Source organism: Thermobia domestica, chromosome 9 (assembly GCF_964235325.1).
Source record: "Thermobia domestica chromosome 9, izTheDome1.hap1.1, whole genome shotgun sequence".
Classification (NCBI taxonomy): domain Eukaryota; kingdom Metazoa; phylum Arthropoda; class Insecta; order Zygentoma; family Lepismatidae; genus Thermobia; species Thermobia domestica.
Window position 1 is genome coordinate 76,181,274 of NC_137462.1, and position 18,497 is coordinate 76,199,770.

General features: G+C 36.0%; 1 protein-coding gene across 1 annotated transcript in view; it reads left to right on the forward strand.

Annotated features, from left to right (window-relative positions):
- The first annotated feature begins 2,515 nt into the window (after positions 1-2,515).
- The window catches only part of LOC145694027 (alpha-tocopherol transfer protein-like), a 73,899-nt gene continuing 57,917 nt past the window's right edge, over positions 2,516-18,497 (forward strand). The window contains exon 1 of the mRNA XM_081770166.1: positions 2,516-2,758. Within this exon, the coding sequence (XP_081626292.1) occupies positions 2,753-2,758 (6 nt within the window). The 5' untranslated portion in view covers positions 2,516-2,752. The remainder of the gene's footprint in view (positions 2,759-18,497) is intronic.

Sequence of the window (18,497 nt, forward strand, 5' to 3'; positions counted from 1 at the left end):
TTCTCTGTTCTAAAACTGACTATTGATGTTCTGAGCCAGGTGGGTGTACATATTGAAGTCCATCCTTATGTTCATCAAATCACGCTTGATCAGGTGTTGTGTATATTTGGGCAAGGAGAAACGAAATGCCAATGGGTTCACACCAATAGAGCTACCACCATGTTTCACGATATCAAGATGAGTTTAAAGGAGGCAACATTTCTCCCTATCTTTCCAATAAAAGACAACATTTCGTCCTACCTTTTGCAATAAAAGATAACATTTCCTTCTGTCTTTCCAATAAAGGAGGCAACATTTCCCCCTATTTTACCAATAAAGGAGGCAACATTTCCTCCTGTCTTTCCCATAAAATGCAACATTTCCTCCTGTCTTTCCAATAAAGGAGTCAACATTTCCCCCTATTTTTCCAATAAAGGAGTCAACATTTCCCCCTATTTTTTCAATAAAGGAGGCAACATTTCCTCCTGTCTTTCCAATAAAGGAGGCAACATTTCCTTCTGTCTTTCCAAGAAAGGGGGCAACATTTCCTCCTATCTTTCCAATAAAGGAGCAACATTTCCTCCTGTCTTTCCAATAAAGAAGGCAACATTTCCCCCTTATCTTTCCAATGTATTTTGTAATTAGTGATAATATTCACACTAATTGAATCCACTTCAAGGGACGAATGTTTGAACTTTATCCAAAGACAAGTTTAGTCAATAATTAAACAAAAATCCATTAACTTCTTCATTATTTCATTTATTTCACTGCTCAGAGAGTGTTATTATTTAAACCATGCTCTGAAGAGTAAAATTAAGTATTCTTTACAATCAATAAACTAAAATCTTGCAGAGTACATTTTACTATTATGTTTTGTAACGTCAATGAATCCAAAGGAAAAACATGAAACTTTTCAATTGTAAATAACTTCTCAAGTACATGAGGCAATAGTACTGTTTATCGTTTCCTATGTCTCGTGTCATTGTGTGTATGAACAGAAAGGTCATTTTTTACCCCACATTAATCTACTTTACTCGAATTTATTGAGCTGTGAGTTTTTTTTTCCTATTTTTATTTATTTTGTTGTTGTCACGAGTTCCGAGTCTTTCCGTCCTGGGAAACTGCAAGAATTGTATAGTAAATGACGATCAGATTAAAGTTGTGCAGTGTAATAAGGAAAGGGAAAGAAGCCAAATTGTTGTCACTCCTTGGTAGTCAAAACACGGTTGCAAAAAGAATAAACTTCCGAATACGGAACTAACTGACGATCTTATCTACGCCTATTGTCATTACTGGAAGGAAGAAAATAATAAATAATATGCCGCATCGTTTTGTACGTATAATTAGTATTTTGAAAATACAATATCGAAATCACAGAATGTGAATGACGAACTCAGATAGATATTTATTAAAATATTTTTATACTGCAAAAATAAGTTTTACTGTGATTCTTTGATTGGTTTCTGCGGAGCTTAATATCCATTTCAGCACCGAGGCTGCGATATATGAGAAATCTATATCTTGACATGAAATCAGAAACACATGGGATCTCATCGGATCGAACCCAGATCTCCTGCACCAAAGTGAACCAATGGTTTCTATATTTGCAATGTCCTTCATCCTTGATCAAGTGTATAAATTCCGTTAGCACCCATTTCTGATGAATAAAAGATAACCTATGTTAGGTTTTGTCCACACCACATGCACAAGGTTGGTAATTAGATATTTGCGGAAGTTTCCCACGAATCAACCTATGGATTATGGTACATTGAACATATTCTTGGATCGCTGTTACATTTTAGTCTTATAGCGACAAATTTTGAAACCGGAAGTAATTCATTTTTGCTAATTCTGATTTGAATATTCTAAGACCCTGAAACGATATTAAAAAGCAATATCGAAACCGAGAGTACCAGTAAGGGGACTATCCGGTTGCAATGATGTGAACAGACTTCGGGAGTCAGTTCAAATGTAGAAGAGACTACGTAGGTTACACATTCCAAAAGCAAATTGCCCTATAATGGAGGGAACACAGAGAAAAAAAAGGCACGAAACATTAGCATTATTGTCAATAGAAAATCAATGAAAAACAAATAATTCCTTCACTTTATAAGTGTGCAAGCTTATTATATACAGAAAAAAAAAATCGCAAACCAGTAAGGAAAACGAACGTCTTCTGGTGAACTGCAAGATATTCTGTTTCGAGTAATCTGTGGTTAAACTTGTGTTGCAAAATCGCACCCAAATATGACTCAAAAATGCAACAAGAAACAGTGAGTGGGCTTGCGGAAGACTAGAATGATTTATAAAAAAAGTAGTCCTTATGGATATCGTTAATCATCGAACTACAACCTTCAAAATATGAAAATTAGTTACCTTTCCCTTCAATATTAATTCATCAAAGTTAAAGAAAGACATTTAATTAGTGAATTAGTTATAACACGTGTAAATAAGATATGATGTGGCGGTATAGCAATGGCGGAGGAATACAGTCGAACAAAACATGCTATTCTGATTAAGACACACCACAATGGAGCAGCGAATGAAAAAGGTGTGGTGAAGACATTGCATGAAGTAGTGGAGAAAAGAAGTATTATAACAAATTAATCCAATACAAATTGTTTATAGTGATCACTAAACTCAATTGAATGTGAAAAATAATAACAAACAGTGCGAATTTCGCGTCGATACCGTTATCGTCCGTGTGCGTACCGCGATAGTGAACATTATTATGGGCTAAACTAAAATAAAATAAAAAACTTCAAATCATAGAATGCAGGTTTGAATTAAAATTTAATGTTATAAAGGTCACTTTATTATTTTGTGAAGTATAAAACATGTAAGTATTTGTGAACAGTAAAAAAGGGCATCAAAACAAACGTCACTACGACAGCCCGAAAATATACATATTAAACTAAATTGATTTTGTTCAATGAAAGTGTTCCTATTTATTTATATGGTTAGTTTTAAGATATGTGCATGTTAAAATTGTAATGTTTGTGCTTCAACGTGAATGACTGAATAAAATTCGTACCGAAATTTTATACAGTCATTCACATGGTGATTTCAGTATGTTCGCGCTCTATTGAAGAAACTGATCAGTAAGTAGTTCACAATTTTGGTTCGAATCCCAACTTGGTAACGTAGCGCACCGAACAGAACCCGAACCACAACTATTATGAATAGTGGCATCACGAGCAGGAATATAAGGGAATCGAACCCCGACCGGTTACAACTTAAAAGAAGGAGATAACTGAAATTGAGCTCAAATGTAGAAGAGACAATGTAGATTCTATACTCCAAAAGCAAATTGTCCTAAAATGGAGGGAACATAGTAACAAATCACGAAACATAAACATTAAAGTAATGGAAAATCAATGAAAAATTTAAGCCATCCACATATCTCAAGAACTATAATAAGGGGATGGCAAATTGAAAGCTTATTGCAAAACATAATGGAGAGCATAAAAGCAATGTATAACACGTAAAGTAAATAAGGATAGAACATTGTAGAAAGTCAAGTTGTTTGAGTAAAATCAACAATAATGATAAAGCATGTGCATCTTCTTCGAATTACCCAGGGCGCCCTACGTAGAGGGTACGTGGTTGAAATATCTTTCATCTGAAGTTGAAATCTTCAGACTCGATTTAACACGCGACGTGAATTTTGAACTGATCACGTAACATAGTCTGATCCTTATGCCAAGCAGGATAGTCCCTTTCAATCGCTTCCGGTTTTGGTAGGGTGTTGCGGATGGTGATGGTATATTCTCCTGATACGTTGAATCAACTGGAAAAACAAAGTATGTAGATATTTGTTATTGTTTTTGTTCCAAAGCGATAAACGTTGGAAACCGGAAATGGTATGTTTCTACTTTTCTACTACTTCGAGTTTGAATATAATGCTAACAAAAATGGTGCCCTTTAGGCTAAGAGAGAGACGATGAGTAAGGCAAGTGAATGATCATGCAAGCGTTGGTGGAATGAGAATGTGTGAGGGAACAGGAAGAGAAAACGCACAGACACGATGTTTTTCATCACACACTTACTTGTCCGGGGATCGAACCAGGAATTCTTCACAACAGAGTCAAAGGCTCAACCATTGAGCCCCCTTATGGCTCCCTACAGTCTTATCAGAAGTGATGGAACCTAATCTTGGGACGCTGAAATAACTGGATAAAAACACATTTCGATATGTCTTAGCATTTTTTTTTTTTTTTGTGGTATCTGTCGACAGATGGACGGACGGACACAGCCGTTTTATGTAAAAGATTTCCGACACTTATGCACAGCATAGTTTGGAAGTCTAAAGGGAAAGATAGACTAAACCATTACCTTTAATATTCACCAAACCTATTTAGCTACTTGTACGTAATAACGGTAGGTAGCGTTCTTGACCCCTACAAAGGTTAGCTAGTGTCTACTATATAAATCTAACAATTTCTAACTTGAATTATTCATCAGTAACCAGAAAAAAGGATATCCTTGTCTAATTTGACCACGTCTTAGAAATTCAAGTTTTAAAAAAGGAGGAAAAGCAACTGTCGTCATTGGAAAGTTATTTTCGCACGTAACTGCCATATTGCGTCAGAATATAACGAGGAACTTCCACTTTGAACGTGTAGAGCTTTTCTTCACAAACAAATCATTATTATTTAACTGTATTATTATTATTATTATTATTATTATTATTATTATTATTAGTAGTAGTAGTAGTAGTAGTAGTAGTAGTAGTAGTAGTAGTAGTAGTAGTAGTAGTAGTAGTAGTAGTAGTAGTAGTAATAATAATAGTAGTAGTAGTAGAATAGAAGTATTACAAATAGTGTGTATGTCACTGTTAGGCCGGACACATATTGACATGTGGAAGGGCAGCCGAGCCAAGGCAGAGCGAAGCAGGAGGGAATCCGGGGAGAGAGACTAGAGTTCATTGGCTGCTGTGTGTCTCAGTCACAACGATGGAGACACCTTTGTCTAACACGTGGTGGAATGAATAAGTTGGTACAAGACTTCGTTGCATTGCTTACACTACTGAACTTCTTATCGGTTGTCGTGTTTTCTAGTCGATATACGGCTGACCTTTGGAATAAGTATATCAACGTTAGGAGACCATAAACAATAATTATGTATCTATCTATTTCGTAGATAGAAGCTGTTACTTAAGAATACGTTTTTATGTACAATGCATATATATATACCGGGTGTATCAAAAGTCTGGGGCTATAGGGCAACTTCGTTATCAGTAAAAGATATGAGAAATGGAAAGAGAGGAAATTTGATGGAAATAGGTGGTTTTCCATCTAAAATAGTAGATTTTTTAAATTGCACCAGTCGTTTGATTTCCACACTGGTAAGACGCTCTATGATAAATGATGAAGCAATGTTTGCAGTTCAGCAGTCTATTCGAACGGAACGTAAACGGCACGCAAGAAACGACATGGAGAAAGTGAACATTATTAGCTGAGGGAACTTAACACACGTCAAATCCGTTTCCTAACAATACTCAGTTGTTATTATGGAAAGGGCCGAAGGAAATGCCTGCTGAACTGGCAACTTTGCTTTTTTCATTTAACATAGGGTGCCTTACCAGTGCGCAGTCCAAATAGGCTAGTTGGTGCAATTATAAAGGCAACCAAGAAAGTTCTGTCGCTTTTCCAAACACCATCTTCGAACATCGACATGTCACCTAAGATGTACCTGGAAGACCAAAAAATAGTCCCTATCAGCATCGACGAACTTCTTCCAACGTTCTAGAAGGCAATGGATTCCATCGCGGTAGTACTTGATGGGTCGTGAAGCGAAGAAGTTATCAAGTGTATTTTGCACCTCTGGTAGGATTTGAACAAGATTCCTCTAAAGTGATTGTCCAGGGAATTGAACACGTGATAATCGGACGGTGCAATGTCCGGGGAGTATGGCGGATGCAATAATGTTTCCCATCCAAGGAGTAGAATGGTTCCCCGGGTCATCCTAGCCATGTGGAGCTTAGCTTTGTCATGTACATGAAAACCCCTTTGCGATTCAGAAGTGCAGGCTCCAGAGTTTTGAGGTTTTCTTTAACACGCCTCAACTGCTGACAGTACACAGTTGCATTGATGTTTTGACCAGCTTGTAGCAATTCTAGATGCACGATGCCGCGAGCAGTTTATCAAACACACAGGAGGATCTTCTGGTGCAGTGCTGCTTTCGGCTGTTTTGGAATCGTTCATGGGATGCTAACCAATGATGATGGCGCCGTGGAGCTTCATACAGGACCCTCTTCTCATCACATGTCAACACACTGTCCAGAAGTGGCTCCTTCCTCAGACGAGACCACAATGAAACACAGGTGTCTGCTCGCGTTTCCTTCTGCCCAGAGTCAAATCATGTGAGACCTATCGACCCAACTTGTAATGCTTCCCAACAGGCACGTAGCCAAGGGGTGGGTCCGGGGGTCCGCCCCCCCCCCTTCGAGACCAGAAATAAAAAAATTAAGGAAGGACGAAACAAAAAGAAACAAGAAATAGGAAGAATCGGCGTTAAAAATAAAGATAAAAATAAAGATAAAAATAAAAAATATTTTTTTATCATCGCTTCCCTGTAGTATCAATCCTTTTATTTCAGAAACGGTTTTCTACTGGTCCTTTAACTTGTCATTTGAAACAGACAGTAGCTGACGGAATAATAAAACAAAAAAGTTATGTGTAAAGCAAGACCTGTTAACATTTGATTTAACAGAGAAAGGAACGGATATAAAATATTTTACAAGACATTATTGGATACGTATTGGATACGATTATTGGATTGGTTTTTAAATAGTTGAGGTCATAATGAAAGGAAAATTGTTATATTTGGATGAACAAAAGAAGGAACGTAGATATTGTAAATTTTTAAAAAATATTTTTATAAATATTCTTTCATTCGAGATTTCTTTCATTGTTTGTTACTAAAATACTTACTAACATGCATGGGCGCCGATTCTGGGGGGCCTAGAGCGCCCTGCCCCCCAAAGGTCATGTGGGCCCCCTTGTTGTATTTATGAATATACAATATATTGGCATAATTTGAATGCAATTTGTCTTAAAATTCTCATATATGCCTTCTGCATCTGAATGGACCCCCCAAATTTACAGAGAAATCGGCGCCCTTTGCTAACATGTCCTAATTTTAAAGTCTTAACAAACCAATATATGTTGCTAGTAAAATAGTTTAAATTGATTAAGCCCCTGGTGTGATAACCACAATATTTCATATCAAACTCCCCCCCCCCCCATTACGAAATCCAGACTAAACAAACCAATATATGTTACCAGTAAAATAGTTTAGAATAATCGAACTCTGGTGTGATAACCACAGTATTTCATGTCTCCGACCCGGACCCCCCCCCTATTACGAAATCCTGGCTACGTGCCTGTTCCCAAGTTGATGGAGGTCCTGCCGAATGGTTTACTCTCACTGAATTGTAGTCCCAGTTCCTCATATGTCTGGCCAATGTTCGTCTCAATGGCTGCCTGGAGATCTTCATTTTGTACATGTGCTAGTCTTCCCGCACGTGATGCGTATTCGAGTGTTGCGTCACCGTCCTTAAGCTTGTTGAACAACCGCTACACTGTCCGCATAGTTATGACACCCTCACCAAAAGCCTGACATATCTTCCGCCCCGCTGCAGCGGTGTTTGACCCCAGTTTGAACTCATAAAGCATACACGCCCTTATGATTCTCTGTGAAAGTCCCATGTTCACTCTGTCCTTACGCAAGTTCATGGTGTAATTGAACTACCACAACCAGGTAGTACGTTGGATATACCCACACCAACAACTGACCTTCGACTTATCTCCATTCGCATTCAACTCACGGTGTAAGAGCCAATGGAACACAGACCTCCACAAAAAGTACAAAACATTCTTGGTTACCTTTACATTTAAAAGAAATCCACCATTTTAGATTGAAAACTTATTTCCAACAACTTGACTCTCTTTCCATTTCTTTTTCACATCTTACTCATAACAGGTTTGGCCTATAGCTGAAGTTTTTTGATACAATCTGTATAAACGTGTTCCAGCAAAATAAAAACTATCAGTACCTGTCAGGACTTTGAAAATTTGTGGAATTTATTGGTAGTGGAATTAATGACTTGTGTTCTGAAGAAAAGTACTCTATGATATTTAAGAATTACGAGGGGAAAAATTTGAAAAACTTCATTTTCTAGTAATTATTCCAAGACAGAAGAAACCGTCGAAAAGATTTACAGGATCTCTCAACCTGTTCATGCATGTAGATCTTCAGAAAATAATACTACTAGGTTATTGATTCAGCTCTTCTGGGATTTAAAACAAAATAAACTCTACCAGCCAAGAATTAAGCAAGCTCTGATGATGGAAAATATGTTGGTAACTAGGAAGAACTGTTGTGATCTTAAGTTATATTCGGAAATTGACGCATCATCTTTAGATTTAAAGTTGTGATTGTTCGTGGACACAGTGGATCTTTTCCGTAAAATGAACTTTGAAGAAAGAAGTTAGTTTCTTTCAAATATCGATACACTTCGACTGCCTTTGGTTTTATCGAAACAGAAAGAAGTAGCTTCAATGCTCTTCAATGCTTGAAAACATATTTGCGTTCGACTATGAACCAGAAGCAGTGCTGGATTTAGGTTTGATGGGCTTTAAGCTATTGAAGGTAATGGGACCCTTTTATATTTCTAGATTTCTTTTTCAACGGCAAAATGTAACTTTTTTGCTTGTTTGGATATATGCTACGTATATGGTAATTTATAGACCTAATAGATATCTAAGTACGTTTACACATAAAATATATATTTCGTTAACTTAACTTAATTTTTTGAAGATATTACAGAAAAATTGTAAAATTAGCGGTAGTTTAATTTCGGCCCAATGAAGCCCCTTGCCGCCCATTTTCTCTGTTTCCTTTTCGCCAACTATGATCAACGCTCCACTCCATGCTTCTAAACGTGGAGGCCGCATCATTTCAAGTTGTTTCTATTAAGTTTCGTAAAGTTTGAAACGTTTCCAGGAATCCAATATAGGCAAATACCATTTGAATATCATACCAGGTAGGTAAGTACTGCCTGAAGCCAGGGGCAAATCCAGGACGGACTTCTGGGGGAAGCGGTGGGTTTTAATACTGCTACTTAGAGCTACTTTTAAGAGCTCCAAACCCTGGAATGGGTTTTATTTATATAAGTAAAATAAGAAAGTTTCCTCTTCTAGGGAGGGCAATCGCCCCGATCGCCCCCCCCCCTGGATCCGCCACTGCCTCAAGCTCAGCTCCGCTCTTAACCAATCGTGTGAGTTTTTCCCAGGTCAGGTTACTAGAATAACTCAAAATGGAATGCAACCGTTGAAGATTACACAAAATGTAATAGATGTAAATTCGCTGAAAACAGAGGCGAATCTAGAAGGTAAAGCTGAGGGGGGAAGGCAATCAGAACCCAGCCTTGTAGGTATATCGTGAGTTTCCTATAAACTTTAAAAAATATATAAGTTCAATTATTTTTGTCATTCAAAAAACAGGGGACTAAGCCTCACCGGCCCCGGGCTAGATTCGTCTTTGATTGGAAGCAGTGATGAAAATTTTCCGATTCATAAAAACATACCCCACTTATTCCTACATCGTTGAATAGCCGTGATGTGAGGTGGAAAATTTTCCTCTATACTTTTCCGGAAAATTTTCCGTTCTTAACAAATATTAGTGATCAAGTAACAATTCCTCAGTATTCATAAATTGAATAAATTCATGTACAGAAATGTTAAAAATTGAAAGACTGTTTAAAGAATATGAAAATTTTCATGGCTCAGACAATTTTCAGTACTATGTAGGAACAAGTGAAACAATTTTTCATGAATCGAAGAATTGTCTATCCTGTACAGTGATGAAAATTTTCAGGAAAATTTTGAAACGGAAAATTTACCGATTCATAAAAACATACTCCACTTATTCCTACATCGTTGTTTAGCAGTGATGTGAGGTGAAAAATTGTCTTCTATATTTTTCCGGAAAATTTTCCGTTCTTAACAAATATCAGTGATCAAGCAACAGTTCCTCAGTATTCATATAATTTATTGAAATCATGTATAGAAATTAGTGATGTGAGGTTGAAAATTTTCCCTCGGAAAATTTTCCATTTCGGATAATTTTCTGCTATATTTTTCCGGAAAATTTTCCGTTCTAAAAAATATCAGTAATCAAGTAACAATTCCTCAGCAATCATAAAATTGGTTGAATTCATGTATAGAAATGTAAAAAAGTTAAAGATCGTTTAAAGAATCTGAAAACTTTCATGGCTTAGACAATTTTCAGTAGAATGTAGGAAAAAGTTAAACAATTTTTCATGAATCGAAATATTTTCTCTTATATGGAAAAATTGAAGACCTTTTTATGAGTTGGAAAATTTTCATTTTGAAGCAAAAAGTAAAACGACGTTTTGTGAATCGGAAAGTTTTGTTGCTCTGTAGAAACAAGTGAAAGGAATTTTCATAGATCGGAAAATTTTCATCACTATACAGGGCAGACAATTCTTCGTTTCATGAAAAATTGTTTCACTTGTTCCTACATAGTACTGAAAACTGTCTGAGCCATGAAAATTTTCAACTTCTTTAAACAATCTTTCAATTTTTAACATTTCTATACATAAATTCAATCAATTTATGAATACTGAGGAATTGTTACTTGATCACTGATATTTGTTAAGAAAGGAAAATTTTCCGGAAAAGTATAGAAGAAAATTTTCCACCTCACATCACGGCTATACAACGATGTAGGAATAAGTGGAATATGTTTTTATGAATCGGAAAATTTTCCAGAAAATTTTCATCACTCATAGAAATGTTAAAAAGTGAAAGATCGTTTAAAGAATCTGAAAATTTTCATGGTTAAGACAATTTTCAGTACTATGTAGGAACAAGTGAAACAATTTTTCATGAATCGAAGAATTGTCTGTCCTGTTCAGTGATGAAAATTTTCCGGAAAATTTTGAAACGGAAAATTTTCCGATTCATAAAAACATACTCCACGTATTCCTATACCGTTGTTTAGCCGTGATGTGAGGTGGAAAATTTTCTTCTATATTTTTCCGGAAAATTTTGCGTTCTTAACAAATGTAAGTGATCAAGTAACAGTTTCTCAGTATTCATAAAATTGATTGAAATCATGTATAAAAATGTTAAAAAGTGAAAGATCATTTAAAGAATCTGAAACTTTTCATGGCTTAGACAATTTTCAGTACTATGTAGGAACAAGTGAAACAATGTTTCATAAATCGAAATATTTTGTGTCTTGTATGGAAAAATTGAAGAACTTTTTATGAGTCGGAAAATTTTCATCATTTTGAAGCAAAAAGTAAAACAACTTCTTGTGAATCGGAAAGTGTTATTGCTCTGTAGAAACAAATGTAAGGAATTTTCATGAATAGGAAAATTTTCATCACGATGTAGAAACAAGTGAAAACGCTTTACATAATCCGGACAATTTTGGATATTATGTATAGTGATGTTTGGTGCAAAATTTTCCACTATATATTTAACTACACATTGAGATATACAATTCCTGTAGAGGAAAATTAGACAGCAACATATTATAATTTTTCAATTAGATTTCTCGAACCAGAAAATTTTCTAATATTTCGAGTTGGGAAGTAAAAATTTACATGTTTCTCTCTCTCTCTCTCTCTCTCTCTCTCTCTCTCTCTCTCTCTCTCTTATATCTACTTATTTATAAATGTTGCAGAATGTATATCTATAAAAGTAGTAAAGCTATGAGAAAACCGCTGTATGCGTATTAAACTGACGAAATCTAATATTGTAAGATCAAAGGTGGATTCTGAGGGAAGAACACATTGAAGTTTTTGAAACATTCTTGAAATGAAGAATCGTTAGATTCTCACTTCATGAAACTTTTTAAGACAATATTTATTACCAATAAATTTTACTGCTAAACAACGATGTAGGAATAAGTGGAGTATGTTTTTATGAATCGGAAAACATTCATGACTTTTAATAAACTGAAATTTTAAATAATTGAATGGGATACTTGTACGCTACGAACTCATGTTCTCTGCACTTTCCACACAGACACACACACACAAAAGGAGAGAGAGAGGAGTTGAATTGAGTTGATTTTGAGTTTAACGTCCCTTTCAGCAGCGAGACTATATAAGACGGGACCAACTGATTAACGTGAAATCCGAACTACATGAGCTCCGGCTGGGAATCGAAGCCAGGTCTTCCATGCCAAATGCGCGTCTGCTAACCGCTTAGCAACGAAGGAGCTCGCAGATGAAGTGAGAGAGAGAAACACTGGTAAAAGTTTACTTTCCAACTTGAAATATTAGAAAATTTTTCCGGTTCCCGAAGGCTAATTGGAAAATTATAATTTGTTGCTGACTAACTTTCCTCTACAGAAATTCAATTTTGTAGCTGAATGTGCAGTTAAATATAGTGGAAAATTTTCCACTTAACGTCACTATACATAATATCCAAAATTGTCCGGCTTATGAAAAGTTTTTTTTCACTTGTTTCTACATCGTGATGAAAATTTTCCGATCTATGAAAATTCCTTTCACTTGTTTCTACAGAGCAACAAAACTTTATGATTCACAAAAAGTTGTTTTACTTTTTGCTTCAAAATGAAAATTTTCCAACTCATAAAAAGTTCTTCAATTTTTCCATATAAGAGAAAATATTTCGATTCATGAAAAATTGTTTAACTTTTTCCTACATTCTACTGAAAATTGTCTGAACCATGAAAGTTTTCAGATTCTTTAAACGATCTTTAACTTTTTTACATTTCTATACATGAATTCAACCAATTTTATGATTGCTGAGGAATTGTTACTTGATTACTTATATTTTTTAAAGAAAATATAGCGGAAAATTTTCCACCTCACATCACTAGTTGGAAGTAATCAAAATATCGTTGAAAAACCTAACTGTTGCAATAAAATTATTATAAGACCTATAGCTTCTTTTTACTGCGACGTGAAAAGATGTTGGTACCTTGCCTTGCTATGTAATAACTAGTGGCCGAAAGCCTAATGCATTCAGACTACTGCATACTTTCACAAGGTAAATTCACTTGAACAGTTCTGAACGTAACAATGTATAAAATACTGTTAATATATATAAACGAACAACTCATATGCCTAGAACGAATATATCAATACTATGATTCGTGCTACTATTCTTTCCTGTAGTGATCCATTACTGGCACCCTATAGATCACTATGAAAATCAATGCCAAGGCTAGCAGTTCGGAATGTTATGAAAATATTTCTGAATGCTACTTCTCATACTTAACAGTTACGTACAGCGAAATATCTATAATTTCCCGATATAAAAAGTATTGCCGCTTAGGGCTGTAATTCCTTTATAATTTACTATTATTTCGCCAGTTTGTCATTTCATGTCTTCTTCTTATGCATCCACTGCTACCAGACTCAATTTCTTGTCCATTTCCAAAGAATAGCAGTAGAGTTCTATCCGGATACAAGTACAAGATACCGTATCACATATACTATGAAGTCTTATTAAAGTAGCTAAGCGTAATGGCTGGAAACGAGGGCCCCATTATAAGCGGGGCTGAGCAACAGAGGTCCCATTGCAAGCGAATTGTGAAGCAGGGTCCCCATTTCTTTCTTCATAAGAGCAAAATACAGTAGAGAACACCGTTGTTATATGTGCGTTTTATATTATATTTGCTTATTTGGAAATGACTTTACAGCCATTTTTCTTTAAATTTTGGGGCCCCCAACAGAGTGGGGCCCTAAACTATAGCTTGTTTAGCTTATACAACTGTGAAACAGAAAGAAGTAGTTTCAGTGCTCTCCACTGCTTTAGAACATATTTGCGTTCGACTATGACCCAGAAGAGACTTAAAATCATGCAGTAGTTTATTATATTCGTACAAATAACAGTATTAACAACGAGAAATCTGTTGGAATTTTTGTGTCGAAGACAGAACATAATTTGTTATCGGTCACCGAGAAATGAGATTCATAACTTAGATGACTGCCGTTTGATCTTTCGGCAAGCTAATTGATCCCTTTCTATTGAATGTACATTATTTTGACATGCATAACATTTTTGTTGTGATAGGCCCTTGAGCTTTGTAGGTACTTGCAAGGGCGAACCTACGATTTCATTTCGGGGAGGTGTTCCTCAGAATATATCGTTTTCTTAGCGCATCATATTATAATCCAATATTTTGAATGTCTTATTCCTGTTTGGGGAAAGGGATATATATATCTCCGAACCCCTTTCTGGATTGGCCTTGTGTACTTGTATGAATGAGGACGCGGAAAGTCAGTAGTAGAGTGTTCACCTCTGATGTGTGAGGTCCCTGGTTCGATTCCAATTTGCGTCAAGTGCCTTTGTGGTGAGCAAACACCGTGTGAGTGGCCAGTTTCCTTCCACTTTCTTGATTCTTCCACTACATTCATTTTTCATTGTCACTGTCTCTTTTAACCTAGCCAGCATAAACGTGGGACGTAAAACAAAGATTTCATTTCATTTTTTACTTGTTATGAACGACTTTTTTTCTTTGCACGACATGAGTTACGAAAAATCATTAAATTTCTTCCCTCAAATTAAACTGTAGTGTGGAGAAACATGATAACTTGCACATATGCAAAGTAGAATTTCCCCGTCCTTCTACACAATGTTTAAAAGCTAACGAGGCCAGTGATTGATAATGTTAATACTGTTGCAATATTCAACTGAAAAGAAAATACAACACACTCAAATGAAAGTGCGAAGCAAGAAAACTTAATATTTTCGTAATTGGTATTATATAAAAGTTTTGTTGAAGCTATAAATTTTAGTTTATATCTACGCCATTACGGAACTCTTTTCTGAAATTTGAAGATATCCTCTTGTTTATAAAGTTTGTGACAGAAAATTATTATTAATTGTATTGTTTATTATTTTTATTATTGTTATTGCAATAATTGTTATTTTGTAAGAAATAATTACTTTTTTTTACGCACTAGAAGTTTCAGGTCTGTTGTTTCGTTTGTTCGTGTCCTTGATGTTAACATCTAAAATGTATTGCGATATTCTATGGCCGTTGCGTGACTTACGTCATGTGATATTTTGTGAGAATTGATGATACATCTTCTGTGCTATTATTCCCAGTCGATCACCTCTTCCGCACTATTTGATGCAATATAATCTTCATTGTATTTATTTTCTAAGAGGCTTTCCGTTTCCCATTTTTTTCTCTCTATGTGAATACACAGTGAGAATAAAGAGAATGAAGGCTCGTTATGTTAACAAACTAAAAAAAGAAAAAAAATAAGATAAAAGAGAAACAAACAAAAAACATTAATCATTCATCTAACACATAATGACTTAAACGCGCGATTTTTTTTATTTTTTAAGTTATAGGTTCGTATTTAAGTGACACGCTCATGCGCATTTCCATTTTTTTAGACACTTTTACATTTCGAAAGTCCAACATGTTATGACAATTTGTTTTACGAGTATTTTCCACTAGAGCTTCGCAAAAAGTCATTTATGTCTGAGTATTTGACACTGCTTTATCATATGGTACTGTACCAGGGCCGTGGGGAGGGCGAGCGGAGCGACGGCCTCGGGCGCCGAAGTAAGGGGGCGAAAAATTCTTGAGAAAAAAACGAAAAAAGATAGGAAAAATTGCTTGGAATATATGTATGCGGGCGCCGTCGTATACTCTCACCCCGGGCGCTGATTTTCCACGGCAGGCCCTGTATAATACTATCAAATATAACTCAATTATCACAGTAGCAACAATGTTTTACTACCTTAAAAAGTGTTCCTGAGCAAGGGGAAGTTCACTATGCACCCTCGAAGTAAGCTACAAGAGATCTACGCTCACTGTTAACGGCGCACCCACCTAGTCAACTTTTGGAATATTCCATTCTATTAGTTTCTTAACGTAGCTAAAGGAAAAGTATATGAATGACTGCATAGAGTTCTCCGTGAATGAATGGATGAAATCATGGTTCGATAGTCAAGAGGTTCGTGGTTCGAAACCCGACTCGGAAGTTGAAAATATTTTTAATTCTTCAGATCTTAAGATCTTTCTCTCCCTTGGTAATCGTTTTATGCTCTAAAAAGAGTTCTCCACCTTAATTCGACAACTGTCTGATGTGATTCTCGCAGTTCGGAAACTTTCCTTCTTCTGTTTCACAAATTCGAAAAATTTCGTCATCATATGCATGCTGTCCGACCATTTTTTTTTCTCTCAAATTCCAAACTTGCATATGTAAATATTCTCTCTCTGTCTTCATAATTAAATCTCTCTCTCAATGTCGTCCACTATGAACGCATGACTTGAGATCAAACCTCGACTCTTGAAACCAAATGTATTGTCTCTAGCAATGCGCTACCGTAACTCTATAGGTTTGTTGCTAAAAGTAGCGCCATTGTAGATTTTGTTCCGGGGGAGAGGATTCTCCGCCGACATAACAGTTTCACTTTTTAATTCAATGTTTTACTATCCATTTGTTCAAATAATATGTGTTATCAAGCTGAAGGGAGTGGCAATTATACCCTCTTGTCCTGTTCAAGTGACGCCCTTGGAACATTTGCAGACATGAATTACAGGGGGAAAATATTAATCACTGAATATCACTCATTTCTGTCACAAGTATTTAGAGCTCTGCATCCGCATTACAGACTTTGGGATTACAAAACTTACTGCCAGATTGACAATTTCCATAGATTTCACAAAGAGCATGTTGCTAGTTTGATATGCTATCTTTGAAGAAAAATGAAATGAAATGAAATCTTTAAGTTTTACGTCTTACGATTATGCCGGTTAGGCTAAAGGAGACGGTGATGATGAGAGATGAATGAAATGGTGGAATGAAGAAAGTGGGAGGAAATGGAAGAACCCCGGGAAAACCCACGAGAACGGTGTTTGCCCACCACAAAGTCCACACGGCGCGAACTGGAACCTAACCAGGGACCCCAAGCACCGGAGGTGAACGCTCTACCACTGAGCCACGGTGTTTCCTATCTTTGAAGAAGAGAAAGAAAGTAAACAAAGATACTTATGAAGCTATGGGAACATTTGTGGCATTTTTTATTAAGGCTTTGAAAAGGCATTTCAAGACAAACAAATGAAAGAGACGGTTTTAAAGCTGTAAAGATCGTAAATATGGTTCCTTTTCTTCCCGTCTGAATGGAAAGAGTATATTACGTCACATAGACTGCTTTAGACAAAGAGAGGAGGAGGGTGGGTTGGATTGATAGGAGCAGAAGTTGATCGAGACATGTATTTCTGAATGCATAAGCACACGGCAGTTTTTTTTTTTTTTTTTTTAGTAATTGAAAGTTAAACTTTTGGTGACATTTTCTATGCCGAGTACTGTACAGTGCCGAATCCATAAACTGTTTCCATTATTGATACTAATTAATCATCAACTTTGTTACTCTCACTTACTTAACTAGATGCACATAGTTCCTATTTTATTAGTCTATTATACTATCGAATTACTGTCAGAGAGTAATCTTACTTTTTCTTCAATTTTGCTGCATTTTTACATTTTTTTATTTTCAAGCGACGATAGGAGAGATGAAAGTTTTGTGATCATGAAAACAGCGAATTTGAGATTTCAGTGAATTTACATATGGCTTCTACATGTTAAAAAAAAAAAAAACTGCTTTTTGCATGTTTTCGTTCGTTCCGATGTAAAGGTAGATGTTCATTTGTCTGAGGCCATACCATTCAACTTATCGAAAGGAAATTTATAATCTAAAGCTTTTAGAAGATTACCTAAGAGCATTGTTTTGAATGTTCTCCCTACCCCTAAACATAAGACTAGTTTACTGAAGTGTGAAAATTAAAATTTTGTGATTTTCTCAAAAAAAAAAAAAAAAAAAAAAAAACCTACTCTAATGCTCTCGTGCATATTTCATAAATCAGTTCATCTCTGGTGTATGATTTCCCTGATTCCATTCCAGCTCACGGGAAGTGGACTTTGTGGTGGACAAACACCGTATGCTTGAGATTTCTCACGGTTCTCCCACTTTATTCATTACACCATTGCATTCATTTCTCATCATCAGAGTCTCCTTTATCCTAGCCAGCATAACCGTGAGACATAAAACTGAAAATTTAATTTTTTTTATTCATAAATCAATGGTCAGTAACAAAAATGTAATATGGCATAAATAATTATTCTAGTAAAAATCCAGAAGGGATAGTGGGGGGCCGCGGTGGCTCAGTGGTAGAGCGTTCACCTCTGGTGCTTGGGGTCCGGGGTTCGATCCCAGTCCTCGCCAAGTGAACCTTGTGGTGGACAAACACCGTGTGCGTGGGTTTCCTCGGGGTACTCCCGTTTCCTCCCACTTTCTTCATTCCGCCATTTCATTCATCTCTCATCCTCACTGTCTCCTTTAGCCTAGCAGGCATAACCGTGGGACCTAAAGCTCAAAGATTTCATTTCATTTCAGAAGGAATAGTTTATTCTTAGGAGTTACTTTTCCGGACTATTTCCTCATAAACGACACAAACGATTTTGTTCATATTTCTATAAAGAG